The sequence below is a fragment of the Physeter macrocephalus genome, chromosome 17 (assembly GCF_002837175.3).
Source record: "Physeter macrocephalus isolate SW-GA chromosome 17, ASM283717v5, whole genome shotgun sequence".
Lineage (NCBI taxonomy): Eukaryota > Metazoa > Chordata > Mammalia > Artiodactyla > Physeteridae > Physeter > Physeter macrocephalus.
Genome location: NC_041230.1, coordinates 42982419 through 42998047, shown reverse-complemented (window position 1 = coordinate 42998047; position 15629 = coordinate 42982419). Strand labels below are relative to the sequence as shown.

Here is a 15629-nt window from a genome sequence, read left to right as displayed (position 1 = left end):
GCCCCAAGGTTTGCGTGCAAGGACCCGGGGCAAATGTTGCTTGGTGACCGAGGTGAGTAGGTTCAGGACCCAGCCCTGTGATTTGTGTCCCTTCATTGTAGGTGAGGCTCCCACCTAACACCAATGATGAAGTGGATGAGGATCCCACTGGAAACAAAGCCCTGTGGGACCGGGGTTTGCTCAATGGGGCCTCTCAGAAGGTAAGATTGCAGAAGGGACCGCGAAGGAGGGGCGCAAGCCTGCGTAGTACATTCTTCATGACCCTCACCGGGGAACATTTCTTTAGTGAATTATCCACAGTGCATGTGACTATGTTAAGTGTTCTCCCATGCATGGTGGGTTTGACACAAGGTGACCAAGTTACTATCCCATTTTTATGACGATAGAATAGAAATTTTTCTGAGACATTTTAGCAGTGTAAATCTCTGCATAGTGGGTTCCTTAGAAAGGATGGTTGCACAGGTTCATTCCAGATACTAACCAGCTCTTCTCTGAAGTATGCCCTGGGCTTTACTCTTCTCCTGTAGACATATACTTCTGTATCTCTGGACTTTTAAAAATAGATCCATTTTAGAGGGCAAGCCTAGAGATTGCTGTTTTTTATACTTTTCTGTGGTTACCTTCTTTTTGCAAACTTGATAATTTAACAGAAAGGTTTTTTAGTTATAAATCAGAAATGATCTAACTTCAGCATGTTTGTGAGGGCATTAAGCTCTAAGTAAATGCTAAGGACATTTCAAAGTATTTTTAAATTTTAGTAATTTTTGAATATCCAGAGGTGGTGAAATCTGGCCTTTGGAGGCACTGTTTGCTCTTGGGAATCTAGAACATGCTCCTGAGGGCACATATAGTCACTATTCTGGTTTCAACTTGCAGGCAGAAGTGATCATGAACTATCACGTGGGCGAGACAGTACTTTCGTTACAGAAGACCACGCTGATCCCTGGAGGCTCAGAATCGCTTGTCTATACCACCTTGTCAGGAGGAATTGGCATCCTTGTCCCGTTCACATCCCATGAGGTGACATCTTCCACACTGGTCTGGCTTTTGCCTTCCCAAGGTTGTTTCTTGGTGCTAAATCTGCCTAAGAGGGCAATCCATTTTGTCTCCATCTGCAACTAGGAGTGTTGTGCAATTTTTATAAGGTGACAGGAGTGCCTGGGGAGATAGGAATCTTGATTTTTTTTTTTTTTTTTTTCCTCCCCTGTGGAAAGCCATCTGGTTTTATACTGTACCAGGGTTTGGTTAGTCAGAGGCTGAAGCCCCAGAACCAAACCCCACAGACCAGGAATGATGGGATGGTGTGGACTGGGCACTTAATGCCTCCTAGAGTCAGCTCTTGGATTGGCTAGATTTGGTTTATGTAATTGCAGCCAAGGAAGCTGTGGTTAGGAATCTGACTTTACAAACCACTCTTTGCACATGGTGTTTTGTCTCATGTTTTGCAAATACAAAGGGGTTTTCTTTCAGGTTTTAGCTATCTTGTCGTAGCAGGAGAACCTGTGGTCATGAGGAACAATTAGATACTTTAACATCTCCTTGCGTGGTAAAAATCAATAGCTTCTCTGTTCATTGTGCTTTGGAAACTGTAGACTAGTAGTTGAAACCACTTTTTTCTTTTAGTGACAGATTCTTTGTTTCTTTGCCAGGACCATGACTTCTTCCAGCATGTGGAAATGCACCTCCGGTCCGAGCATCCCCCTCTCTGTGGGCGAGACCACCTCAGTTTTCGTTCCTATTACTTCCCTGTTAAGGTAGGTCTTTCTTGGAAACTCGAGTTGAAAAGGGGGATCCTCAGCACATTTAACCAGTCTTTTTCTCTGGGCCTTCCTCCCTTAAAAATCGGAACAGTCCTGAATGAAGGAGCATTGAGGATGTGGATTGATGGAGGCAGTAATGTGGGAGAGGAGTAGTTTCAGAGACCTCTTCCCTCAGGGCAGACCATAGCCAGAGAAAAGTTTTCACCCAGTTTTGCTAATCTGAACTCTGGCTACTAAGGGTCAACTTAGAATAGTATTCCTGGCTCTGTAAATGTAGTTCAGGTATCTGAGGGAGAATAAAATGCTTTCCTTGCAGTTGCTGCTTTAGCATGTGCCATCTTCTTTGGGCATCTAACCTTTTTCTTCCTCTCGTTTTTCCATGTCTTAGAATGTGATTGATGGAGATCTCTGTGAGCAGTTCAACTCCATGGAGCCCAACAAACAAAAGAATGTCTCTGAAGAACTGGACCGAACCCCACCTGAGGTGTCCAAGAAGCTTGAGGACATCCGGACTCGCTATGCTTTCTGAGCCCTTCTTTTCCTGTGGGGCTTGTCAGAGACTTTATTTCCCTCACCACCTGGCTCTGAATCCATGTGACAGAAGAAGGGTGGCTGTATAATTAAGACTTTGTAATATTAAAGCTAGTAGATCTTCCCCATCCACTCTTCCCCTGGAGTGACTGGTTTCCCGTAAAATTGGCACTGAGATTTGCTACACTTATCCTTGCCTGGTACATAATACATTGCCCCCAGGTTCCGGTGTGGAATACAGTGTCCCTTTTCCCAAAGCTTTCTTGCACTGATATTTTTGGCTATCCTCTCTACTTTCGTACACACCCTTAATTTTTAACTGGTTTATCTGTAAATATAGTTTTGTATGATGTTATCTTTGTGGGAGGCGGGAGATAAGCTGAGGTGGGGACCAGGTTGGATATAGTACAACTCCGGAGTTCTGCCACCCTGGAACCTAACCAGAAATACAGACCTAGCTTTTAAGGTGGCTGGTGTCCATGTGTCTTTTCTGAGAATCTAGGTGGGAGATTGGAGCCCAAGTTGGAGCAGGAAGAACTGAGTATCCTTCTTCCAGTTACCAACCTGGACTTCTGGCACCCTGTGGCCTCATGCTCCTAGCTCTGTGATGGTTTTTGGCTTTCTCTAGTCTTTTCTACTATGCAGATGAAACTTGGGCTTGATGATAATTATATAGTCATCCATACCTCTTCCCATTGGATAGTGAGGAAGGGTGGCTGGTTTCTTCTTCCCTGTTTTAACTCCTTTCTACTTTGAAGCCTTAGAGTGAAGGATTTGGCATGAATTCCAGCTGCCTGGTCTCTTAATAGATGCTCCTTTTACTTCCACAGCTCCTGAAATGATCATTTGCCATCTGTCTACTAGGAAGGATCAGTAAGTACAGAAGAACCTGCCCTTGGGAATAAAGTCAGTACATGTGGTCCCTTTTTAAAGGCACATGGGTAATGGGGTCGGGGCACGGGGGAGGCCTGTCTTCAACAGGCATCTTAGGCGGGCTCTGGAGGGCCTTTGGAGTATGTGGAGGCAGCAGCTGGAAGTGACCCAGTCTCAAATGTTCCAATTCACACTTGAGAATTCAGCCTTCCCCTGTCAAACTGTGTGGGAAGCCTTAATGTTTCAGGCAATCCGTCAGCTTCATTGAACATGGAGAGGACTGAGTCATTTCTTTTCTGAGTACTTCACAGAGTAAAACCCTTTTTTGTTTGTGTGCTCAGCACTTCCATTGAACAGATTCTCTGGCAGGCACTGGGCTAGAGTCAGGAATGGAGGTGGTTAGATACAATCTTTGACCTCTAACAGCCCACATTCCAAGTGCAGAGAGGGTTCCTGATGCTATCCTTGGAACTGTGTATCTCTTTAATCACAGCTTGGTTTTGTATGTCAGTAGAGACCTAAGTTTTGCCAGGAATTGAATCCCTAAATGACACTTCATTTTCTCAGTTCATGGGTATACATAGTAGACAGTACTTTTGAATTACATTTGCATAGTCTAATTCCAGGGCTGATTTTTGCTGTGGCTCCCCCGCCTACTTGTTCCATTTAGCCTGTCAGATTGTATGATGTTGATGTGTAGTAGTATGAGAAACTCAGCATAGATATTTGAGCAGTGGCTCCTTGTTCCTAGCCTCTCTCCTGAAATACTTCTTCCTACAGTAGTAGGGGGGTTATGTAAGAATGGAAAACTTGATCTCTGTATAGAATCAGGAATTGCCACCCTTTTTTTGTTTTTATTATGTAGACAGCAGTTTATTGTCCAACCCAGGGGAGGAAGACACCACATGTCACTCAGGGATACTGCATGCCATCCATGCTAGACAACATGGGGGTTGCATTCAGGAACCCAGTAAACAACTAGGGGCTTTGGGAGGCAGGCTTTGTAATATCAAGAGGGTGGAACTTCTCCTGTTCTTGTGGGAAGTTGTGATTGGCTTGTTTGAATAGACCCACAGACTAGCAAGGAGCTGAAACTTCCCCAGAGGTGGGCAGGAACTGTGCCTGGTCCTTTGATACAGAGGATTGTTTAGCTAGGGAACCTCATTCATGAGAACAGAGTGGGGAGGGAAGCTTGGCGATTAGGCCACTTGAAGCCCTTCTGATTTTATAGCATGAGGTACTGGACCTTAATTTTAGATCTTATACCATAACTGGGAATGTGTGGTCATCTGATTATTGCTCCACTGGAGAGCTACCGGTAGGCCAGGCAAGGGTGAATTTCACATTGGATCATCTTCTTGTGCTTCCAGTGTATTACAAGATTCTCTTCCATTCCCGGGGAAAATGATACAAACTCAGTGGAATTGTCAGAGAAATATGGGTGTGTATTGGAAAATGTTATCTGATAGATGACAGCAAATCATGAGCTAATATTCTGAGCATCGTGCTAAGCACAGTGAGAAATTCTCAAGGCTAACTCAGCTGAACTTGACATTCTAGTAGGGGAGAGGAGGCTTATACATGTGAAATAATCAGCCAAATGTGTTTATAGTAGAAAGAGAACTAGAATCAGGCAACATGTCTGATCTGGTTGGGCCAAATAACAGCTGAGTGAATTTGGGCAAGCCATTAAAACTTCTGATCCTTGGCTCCCCCAACTGTAGAAAGTGAAAGGAGAGATGTAATATATGCTGCCCAGAAGTCCCTAAGTATGTAGCCCAACCTGACTTAAAACAGCATCTTAGTTCCTCAGAATCCCAACATTCATCAACAAGTCAGTGACCCTATATCTCTTGGGAGTACAAATTGTTTTGTATGTTTGTTTTATTTTTTCCCCAAATTTTCCTAATCATGAAAATCATCCCTTAGGCCACTCAATAAAAAATATAGATTCCTAGGAGTCTCCCCCTTAAATCTGGAATGGAATTTGTAAGTAAGTCTAGACATGAACTCACAGGCCTGAGTTCAGTCAAGTCTCTGCCTCTGATTAGATCCACAATTTTGGTCAGGCCAGTTGGCTTCTCATGCATAACATGGAGATTAACAGGGTTGATGTCACAATAAAATGAGAGCATATACCTAAAACACCCAGCAGTCAGCCCAGCATATTGTAGGTTCTTATTGATCCAAACCCCAGCCCTTAATATGTGGGGCTTGGATCAGCACAGTGAAGTCTTCCATTTTCCTTTAGGAGTCACCATGGATGCGGATCTCCTTCTCTTCCCACTCCTCACACATCACAGTGATGTTCTCTTTTCCCCTTACATTGCTTTACTTTTGATGTGTCTGTTGACTTTGTCATGTTCTCCGTTGTGGCCAAATGGGTGCTGGATGAGATACGAGTTTTGAAGGATATACAGACAGCATTTTAGCTCCATAACTGAGGGGCCTTCTCTGGACTTGATTTCTCTGAATTCTCACAGCTGGAAAGGTTTTCTTTTCTCCAGTTTTATTGAGATATAATTGACATACATCATTGTATCTACTTAAGGTATACGTCATAATGGTTTGACATATATAGTTTAATTAAATCCATCATGTCTTAAATACAATAAAAAGAAAAAGCAAAAAAAGAAAAACTTTTCTTGTGGAGAGAACTCTTAGGATATACTGTTACCAACTTTCATATAATATAGCAGTGTTAACTCTAGTCGTCACGTACATTACATTACTAGTACTTATTTATCTTATGACCAGAAGTTTATACTTGACCACTTTGCTCTGATGTCTTGTCCCCCCATTCTGCCCCCCACCCCTTCCCTCACAAATCTGATCTCTTTTTCTGTGAGTTTTGTTTTTTGGTTTTGTTTTTTTAGATTCTGTATATAAGTGACATTATACAATAATTTGTCTTCTTCTGTCTGGCTTATTTCACAGCATAATGCTCTCAAGATTTATCCAGTCCTGCAAATGGCAGGATTTCTTTCTTTATGGGTAAATAATATTTCACACACACACACACACACCCACCCACCCACCCACCACATTTTCTTTATCCATTCATCTGTTGATGAACACTTAGGTTGTTTCCATAACTTAGCTATTGTAAATAAGGCTGCTATGAACATGGGGGTACAGACATTTCTTTGAGTTAGTGTTTTCATTTCCTTTGGCTACATTCTCAGAAGTGGAATTGCTCTGTCATAAGGTAGTTCTGGTTGTTTTTTTTTGCGCGGTACACGGACCTCTCACTGTTGTGGCCTCTCCCGTTGCGGAGCACAAGCTCCGGACGCGCAGGCTCAGCAGCCATGGCTCACGGGCCCAGCCGCTCCCTGGCATGTGGGATCTTCCCGGACCGGGGCACGAACCCGTGTCTCCTGCATCGGCAGGCAGACTCTCAACCACTGCGCCACCAGGGAAGCCCGGAAGTTCTGTTTTTACGTTTCTGAGGGTTGTCTGTATTCTTTTCTGTAGTGGCTGTACCAGTTTACAATCCCACCAACACTGCACAAGGGTTCCTTTTTCCCCACATCCTCACCAGCATTTATCTCATTTTCTTGATGATGCCCATTCTAACAGGGGTGAGGTGATTTAGCTCACTGTGGTTTGATTTGCATTTCCCTAATGACTAGTTTTGTTGAGCATCTTTTCATGTACCTGTTGGCCATTTGTATATCTTCTTTGGAAAAGGGCCTGTTCAGGTCCTTTGCCCCATTTTTTAATTCGATTTTTTGTGTTTTGCTTTTGCGTTGTCTGAGTTCTTTATATTTTTGGATATTAACCCTTTATCAGATATATGGTTTGCAAATAATTTTTTCCATTCCATAGGTTGTCTTTTTTACTTTGTTTCTTTTGCTGTGTGACTTTAGTCTAATGTAGTCCCACTTGTTTATTTTTTATTTTGTTGCTTGTGTTTTAGGTGTATCCAGGAATTGTCACCATTGAGCTTTCTCTGCATATCAGTGGGTTTGCTTGTCCTCTGCAAAACAGGGCTCTGACAAGTGGAATTTTAGGAGCACAGGCATAAGGAATTAGGCTTGAATATGTTGAGACCAGTTTTGTCTCGTTCATAGTTGTTGCTGTAGGACCTACAGAAAGTGTTTAGTAAAATTTAGTGATTGGATACGGCTAAATTACAAATCCCATCTGTGTAAGTGTTAAGGGGACCACGTCAACTCCTTTGGTTTAGTTGTGCAACCAGGTAAATGGAGAACTCTGTCCTGTTTTGCAAAACACATTAGAGGCTGCTATAGAACTGAGAAGGAAGGCCACCGCACCAAGGCATTTGCTCTTGGTTATTAGGATTGCTCCCGTTCTGCTGCTGTTAAATCTCTGCAATTTGGGTCTAAAAAAGGACTGAAAAGTTTTTAGCTGCCTCAACTTTTCCCTGACCTCACGAGTGGAGGTTCCACAGATGTTGTTTCATTTGGAAGATCTTTTGCTGTGAATAGCATTCCTTTGGGGGAGGGGGGTTCAAGTTGGACTGTGGATGGAATGTTGGCTTTTGTTTTTTTTAATGCTAGCAGGACAGCTGCTGGGGCTGGGAAAGACTCTTGGGGTTCACTTACCTCATGGGGAGAGAGCTCTGGTCTCTAGAATCTGTGCTGCTCCCATGACTGCAGCCTCTCTTGAGGTTATTAGTGGGAAGCCAGAAATGTTGGGAGAATTCTTCAAATGAATCAACCTGGCTTTCAGTTGTTTTTTTTTTAATTCCTAAATTCTGTTTGTATTTAAAATAGAAATGCCATGTATTTGTGTGAATCATCCACTTGCTCGTTTGCATATGGAATATTGTATGTGAATACTTTAAGTTTATTGCACCCTTAAAATATATTCAAGGGCTGTATCCAGAGCTCTGGTGCTGAAGTCAAACCTTGTCCAAAAAAATAACAATGTAGGGATACAGATGACTGGGGTACATGGGTGACGATGTCTGGGGTATATGGGTAGGGAAGAAACACCTCTGTGGTCAGTGGCTGATTTATATTTGGGGATCTGATAACCCACTGTGTGGGCCTTGTATGAAGTTTGAGTGAACTGAAATCAGTAGATACGGACTACACAGCACTCAAGAGAATCCCCTTCACCACTCTGCATTAGCATCACCAAGAGCTTTTCTGTAGAAGCTTTGAAAGTCAACATCAAGGGATATGCCTAATACATTAGAAGATGGTGCTACATTCATTTATTCCACCAATATTTACTGAGCACCTACTGTGTGTTACCTCCTTGAATATCTGCTCTACACCCAGGAGTTTTTATAACTTAGCATGCTGTTTCTGTCCCTCTGAGTCTGGTGGTGAGGTTGAGTCTGCCAGAGAGCCTGGTGACAAATTTCACAAGAGCCTAAGGCCCATGTCTCTAGTTTTCTCAGATAAAACAGGCACAGCCTTGGGATTTCTGGGAAAAGTCAGAAGGTCCCAAGTATGAAAAATGAGGAGGTGGAGAGTAGACAGCCAAAGATTTTAGGTCAGGAAGCTAGGAAGTCTGTTGCAGTGGCTTTTCTGTTCTGCTCCACATTACTCTGCTGGGGGTGTCTGGGCATCTGTATATTTCACAATCTGGTAATAATAATCAGACCTGGAAATCACTGGGTGGTTTCCAGGAGAATGCGGGAACATTGCTTCTTGTTTAAAATGAAGCAAAAGAAAACACCAAGTTTGGAGGAGACACAAGGATGGGAGACTCAACTGGACGTAGCTAAAGGCCCCTGTCAGCACCAGCTCACCCTCTAAATCCAACAGCTCCGTCAGCACCCAGTCAGGCTTGGCTGTAATCCCAGAGGCAAACCCACCCCAGTTCCCCGCCTCTGTCTTTTAGAGTCTGGTCCTCAGATTTTTATCCTACAGGCCCACCCAGCAGAATTTACCCTTTTCTAACTGCAAGCAAAATCTCAGGGAATGAGAGTTGCTTTTGATTAGGCCATTTCAGGAGAGTTTTTACAAGTTAATAATTTGGGGTCATGAGTAAATGTGTATAAGCTAGTGTGACATGTGATGGTGAAAAGTATTAGCATTTACTGTGAGTCATTAGGGGATCTAGGGCTGTTAACAAGGCACACTGAGGAATCTCTTGCTTTTAAGGAGCTGATGCTGTAACTGGAGAAAGGCAACTTTACATAAAGCAGTCAGAAACAAGATCCCATCTGCCAAATGCCAAGTAGGAGTGAAGTCCATGGAAAGAACACAGGATATGAAGTCACATGACCTGTGTTCACCAGTCTCTAAGCTTGGTCTCAGCTTCCTTTCTGTAAAATGGGAGAATAAGACCAACCTCTTGTTACTAGGGGTCATAGTAACAGCAAAGTGTTTTCCACTGAGCTTCCAGGGTGTCTGAGGAGGTGTGGCCACAGAACTTGGATCCAAAAGCGCTGGGAGAACTGGAGCCACTTCCATCTTGAATTGCAGCCCTATATGCGATGCTTTGAAAGAAAGGGGCATCATTCTAAGCCAAGAGGTCCTGGAGAGGGCACAGTGGAGTTTGTTCAGACTTCTGTGAGACCCCCGTGATATGCTGTGGCTGTATCCCCATCACCTCCACCCCACTTGCCCTCCCATGGGCTGCTTGACTACATGAATCAGCTTGGTAGAAATACAGCAAGGCCTTCCTGACCGTGTGGCCGGTGTAGTCCCAGCCTTGGGCACAAGGGTGGGAAATTAGCCATAGTACATTCCAGCGTGGGCATTATTATCCTGCTGGAAGTTCCAGTGTGGGCATTATTGTCCTGCTGGCCAAACCAGGAATCTGGTTTTGTCATTCCAACTGAGAAACCATTTCTTGGGAAACTTTTCTTGAACAACTACTTTTGCCAGGCATTGACATTCAGAATAAGATATGCTAACATCTTCTAGGCCAGCATTTCCCAAACCAGGTGCTGTGGAATCCTAAATGTTAATAAGGGACTCCTTAGTAAAGGATTCTGTGCTTACTTTCAGGGAAACATGCAAACTATCTTGGGTAGTTTGATGCTTTGAGCATAGCCCTTCCCCTGTCCCGTGCTCTCTACTTGTCCACTGGTGGGGGAACTAAAGGATTCCTTGAGGGAATTGCCTGGCTGTCCAGTGGTTGGGACTCGGCGCTTTCACTGTCGTGGCCCGGGTTCAATCCCTGGTCAGGGAACTAAGATCCTGCAAGCCACGCAGTGCGGCTGAAAAAAAAAAAAAAAAAAAAAAAAAAGGATCCCTTGGGGAATTGGCCCACCCCTAAATATTCCAAATATAGTCTGAGTACATCAGGGAGCTTGTTAGAGATGGAGCTCCCCCTTAAGTTCCCACAGAACTGTGCTAGCAGAACCATTCTCAGCTCTCTGACGCAGGCAAAGTGAGAGTGTCCCTTGTCCTTGGAGATCGGGTTGAGCAAAGGATCTCTCGTTCATGTCATCAGGAATTCCCACAAGTGCTGTGCCAGATCATTTATTACACCAGGACAGGCCAAGTCATGTAAGGAAGGAAGCCCTCTGGCTGTGTGATCTTGGGTTAGATACTTCATCTCTCTGGGCTCATGTCTCCATCTGTAGACTGGGTTAATTGACTGGTCCTCAACACTGATGATGTTTATCAAAGGCCTTTTCTCCATCTAATGTTTGTCCCCCTATGTACACATGCACTCCAGTCACTACCACATCACCCAGTTTTATTAAGTTTTGTAGAAGGGTTTTTGTCAGAATAAACGTGTTCTGGAGAGGAGCTGGGGTAGCCCCTTAAAACGACCTAGCCTGCCTGGGAGCCAAGACTTGGTTCTGCGGACTCCCACCATTAACTTGCCACAGTTAACTTGCCAGGCGCACTTGGTCAGAAGAGTTCCGGTCTGATCGTCTGGGTTTGTGGCCCCCTCCTACTCCACTCTCCAAGGCAGGCTGGGGCCACGTGGCCCTGCCCCGCCCTCGCTGGCTCCAGTTTCTGAGTCAGTTGCAGTGGCCTGCTTTCCCCGCCCTTCCCATCAGTCGGGAAGCCTGGATTGTGGGCTGCGGGAAGCCACAGCTTTTCCCACCTGGCACCCACTGCCCCCAGCTCCCAGGTACCTGTTCCAAGCCCTAGAAAACTGCATCCTGGTATGTGAACAGGTAAGAAAGCGGTCGATTTTCTCTCACATGGTTTTCTTTGCCTGACTTGACCACCCCAACTTAGCTGCTTCCTTCCTTCACAGATCACAGCAAGAGGGATTTGAGCTAGACTTGAAAAACAGTCCCAGAAAGAAGCTCTGAATTATGTCTCAGAAAAATGGTGTGAATTCTCTGCTCTGGGTTTCTTTTTTAAACCTTTGATTTCATCAGCCTTGTAGGAAAAAAACATCCAAATAACCATAAAGCAAGTTGCTTCTCTCTGCGTTCCCTTCTGAGTTTTGTAAATCAACAAACCCACTTTCTTAAATGGTTGTCATGGGTTACTGGGGGCTGTTCCACTGGCTATTGCTTTAGTTCTTTAGACCTTAAGTACTATGTGCATGAATTATGTACATGAATTACCTATCAAAAATTTATTTAAAATTCTTTAATGGAAAGGAAAAAAATAAAATGGCATACGTGAGCCTTCCTCATTCAGTTGGTATTCTGAAATTAAAATTAAGTGTTCTGCTTTTACACTTTGCATTTATTCTAATACATGCACATAAACCAACTAACTGTGATTTTTAAAGTCCATGTGGTATCTGCCACGTTAACAAGCCCATTCCAGGATATGCAGCCTTTGTCCCTCAGTTGTGAAATTAGATTGCTTCCAGGTGTTTTGCAATTAATAATTTGACTTATGGACAGCTCTGTGGAAATAACTTTCTTTGTCTTTTAGATTTTTTTTTTTAATCTCTCCTTGTATTTTATTCTCCATCCAGAATAAATACTTGAGGTAAACCCAAGAACATTTTTGTAGCTCAGCTTATGTTACACATGGGGTCAGCTCACTCATAATACTTTTCAGGACCATGATGGCATGAGGGAGTGGGTGGGTAACTTGTTTTCTCTGGATTTTTCAGGAAGTGGGATGGAGGCAGTCTAGCGCAGTGGTTAACACTTGGCCTTTGAAGGCAGGCTAGCCTGGGTTTGTATGCATAGCTGCCTGACCTTGAACTCTCACCTGATGACTTCAATTAGTTCACGTGTAAAATACAGATTATAAAACTCCTTAGGGGTATAGGAAAGGCAGAGATAGTATTTGTAAAACAACATTGGTGCTTAATAAGCAGCCCTGGAAGGCTCTTTCAAACCTGGGGCTTTCTCTGGGCCATTTTAGAAGCTGGGTAGAGTTGAGAGTCATCTCAAGTACATCTTTTTGACCCCTTCCCCTCTTCTAATTCAGCCACCTCTTAGAGGTTATTTGTTTGTTCTTTTTTTTTTTTCTTTTTTTTTTTTTTAACTTGGGCCCCTATCTGTGCTAAGGCTGGAGAACTGGGCATCGGGGAACTTGCAGTTTAGATCATCCTCTTTCCAAAGGTCCCCCAGACTCAGCCACCTGCCATCAGATCTGGATGCCACCAGTCCCATCTCTTAGCCACCTTCCTCAAAGGGCAGGTTTAAGGGATCACTGGACAGAGTGGAGAATTCCTTGGAAGTCTGTGGGCACACCTTTTGTTCCCCACTCTGGTAGTTTACTGGGAGGCCACGTGGAGGCACAATGGAATATGCATAGGCTGGGTTCTAACCTGGCTGCACAAATTCCCAGCAGTAAAATGGGAATGCTAATACCTGTGCCCTAGAATTACATGAGATAATATAGGTAAAGCAGCTGGCACTTAGGGGCCCATTACTGTGGAAGGTCAAGGCCATGTTCCAGAGCCTTTGAGAAAGTAACCAGAATTAGCCATAAAAGACAGGCAGAAAACTCATGTTCATTGCCTCAGTCAATAAACATTAATCGGGCTGTCTGGTCATGCTGCTGGAAGCTAGGGAGAGATATTGGGTTGGCCAAAAAGTTTGTTTGGGTTTTTCCATAAGAATATTTTAGCCAACCCAATATATAACACAGGCTCCCTGCTCTTGGTACAGGTGTACAGCCCATCCCAAGGGACAGAGGAGACTGACTGCAGCTGCCTGGGCACTTCAGGACAGCCCCCTGCTTAAGAAGGAAGAACAATCTGTTAGGCAGAGATGGGGAGGAAGCGAGAGTAGCAAGTGCTAAAGCCCAGTGGCATTTGGGAAAGGGTGGGAAGTTCAGGAGGGCTGCAAAAGGGAGATGAGAGGAAGTGGTGGGGACCAAATTCTGAAGAACCCTGAAAGTCAGGTGAGAATTCGGACTTCCTCTCAAGTATATGGGGATTTAAGTGGCTTTGGGGATGCCTGTTCTGGCAGCTTTGGGGGTAGAGGATGATGTTGGAGGCCTGGAATGCCCCCAGACTTCCACCCCATTTCAGGGGCTTTGATGGTACCCAAGATAAATCATTGCAGAGAGTGGGATTCTCAAGACAGACTTGGCCTGGGGAAGCCTGGCCTGCAAGTTGGGGCCCAGGGTTCTGGGGTTCTGGTCCCAGATCTACGACTAGACCCAGGGTCTCCTCTCCTGCCTCAGCTGAGAGTTCAGGACAGTCAGGTTTCTTACAGCTCTTCCCTTTTGGAGGTCTGCAAAATGTCTCTGGAGACTGCATTCACCCTTTCCCCCCACCCCTGCAACACTGTCCATGGTGGCTGTCCATGACCCAGCCTTGGCCTTGGGAGGAAGAGAGGTATCTTGTCTGAAGTGGACAGTCTGACCCCTTGACCCTGAGAGGCTCCATGGAAGTCTGAGAACTGTGGCCTCTAGCCCTGTGACAATCCCAGGGGGCTTCTGGGCTCCGACTCTCCTGCACGCTTGCCTGAGGGCCCTGTTCTACAACTGGGGGATGGTGTGCCCTGGAACAGGGCTGTGGACATCCTGGGAACGTACCTCCCAAACTTCCCAGGGGCTGCTGGGGGTGTTCTGTCTGTGTATCTCAGCCAGGAAGGGCTCAGTGCCTGGAGAACCAGCCAGAACTTCCCCCTTAGGTCGATCTCAGGTGATGAAGAGGTAGATGACTGGGGATGTGGCAACAGTTAGCAACGTTGAGGTCAAGGTGAAGAATTTGAAAGGCCAAAGAGATATGGACTTGCCATGTGGGCAGCTATTCAGAAAGGTCAGGCCCTGCTCTTCAAGCTTTCTGGGTACCTGTTATCTGTCGTAGCATGAGAATGTCCACATTCTGGCCCAGGACTCTTTTACCACATCCAAGCCCCCACTTCTGACTTTATCTGTCACCCACAGGTCTCCTCAATCTTCCCTTCCCTGCTGCCACATCTGCCTTTCCCTCTTTCCCAAGAGCTAGAATTTCCCTGCTTCTTTGTCTTCCTACTTTCTCAAATCATTAACATCGCTTCATAAGCACTTTTAAACCATCTTAATCATTTTTTAGTGTATAGTTCAAAGGTATTAAAGTACATTTACATGGTTACAAAACAGATCTCCACATCTTTTTCATATTGTAAAACAGAATCGGTACCCATTAAACAATAACTCCCCCTTTCTCTCTCCAGACAGTCCCTGGCAACCACCGTTCTACTTTCTGTTTCTACGAATTTGACTACTCTTAGGTACCTCACATAAACGGAATCATACAGTATTTGTCTTTCTGTATCTGGCTTATTTCGCTTAGCATAACGTCCTCAAGGCTTATCTGTTGTAGCATGCATCAGAATTTCCTTTTTAAGGCTGAATAATATTCCCTTGTATATATACCACATTTTGTTTATCCATTTATCTGTCAGTGGACACTAGGATTCCATGTTTTAGCTGTTGTGACTAGTGCTGCTATGAACATGGGTATACAAATATCTCTTTAAGACCCTGCTTTCAATTCTTTGAGGTATATACCTGGAAATGGAATTGCTGGATCATATGGTAATTCTGTTTTTAACTTTTAGGAACCTCCATACTATTTTTCATGGCAGTTGCAGCATTTTACAATCCTACCACGAGTATACAAGTGTTCCAGTGTCTCCATATCATCACCAACACTTGTTATTATCTGGGTTTTTGGTAGTGGTCATCTTAATGGGTGTGAGGTGATATCTCACTGTGGTTTTGATTTGTGTTTTTCTGGAGATTAGTGATGGTGAGCATCTTTTCATTTAGCTGTTGACCATTTGTATGTCTTTGAAAAAATATCTACTCAAGTCCTTTGCCATTTTTTAATCAGCTTGATTTTTTTGTTGTTGAGTTGTAGGAGTTCTTTATATATTCTGGATATTAACTCCATATCATATTTGCAAATACTTTCTTCCATTCCATAGGTTGCCTTTTCACTGTGTTCCTGTGTCCTTTGATGCACAAAAGTTTTCAGTTTTGATGTAGTTCCATTTGTCTATTTTTGCTTTTGTTGCCTGTGCTTTTGATATCATATCTACGCAGTCACTGCAAATCCAATGTCATGAAGCTTTTTACATTTGTTTTCGTCTAGGAGTTTTATAGTTTTGGATCTTAAGCCTGTGTAAGCATTTAATAGCTTTATTGTTTTTATGATATGTGC

At 44.1% G+C, this 15629-nt stretch overlaps 2 protein-coding genes across 3 annotated transcripts in view; both read left to right on the top strand.

The window, feature by feature from the left end:
• The window catches only part of SF3B3 (splicing factor 3b subunit 3), a 53203-nt gene extending 50443 nt beyond the window's left edge, over nt 1-2760 (top strand). Inside the window, exons 23-26 of the mRNA XM_007102553.3 lie at nt 102-200; nt 877-1020; nt 1650-1754; nt 2149-2760. Of these exons, the coding sequence (XP_007102615.1) occupies nt 102-200; nt 877-1020; nt 1650-1754; nt 2149-2289 (489 nt within the window). The 3' untranslated portion in view covers nt 2290-2760. The remainder of the gene's footprint in view (nt 1-101; nt 201-876; nt 1021-1649; nt 1755-2148) is intronic.
• A 5346-nt stretch (nt 2761-8106) lies between these two features.
• IL34 (interleukin 34) overlaps nt 8107-15629 on the top strand; it is a 62986-nt gene continuing 55463 nt past the window's right edge. For both annotated transcript variants that reach the window (XM_055079040.1, XM_055079039.1), the window contains exon 1: nt 8107-11226. The gene's annotated coding sequence lies outside the window, so the exon portion shown is untranslated. The remainder of the gene's footprint in view (nt 11227-15629) is intronic.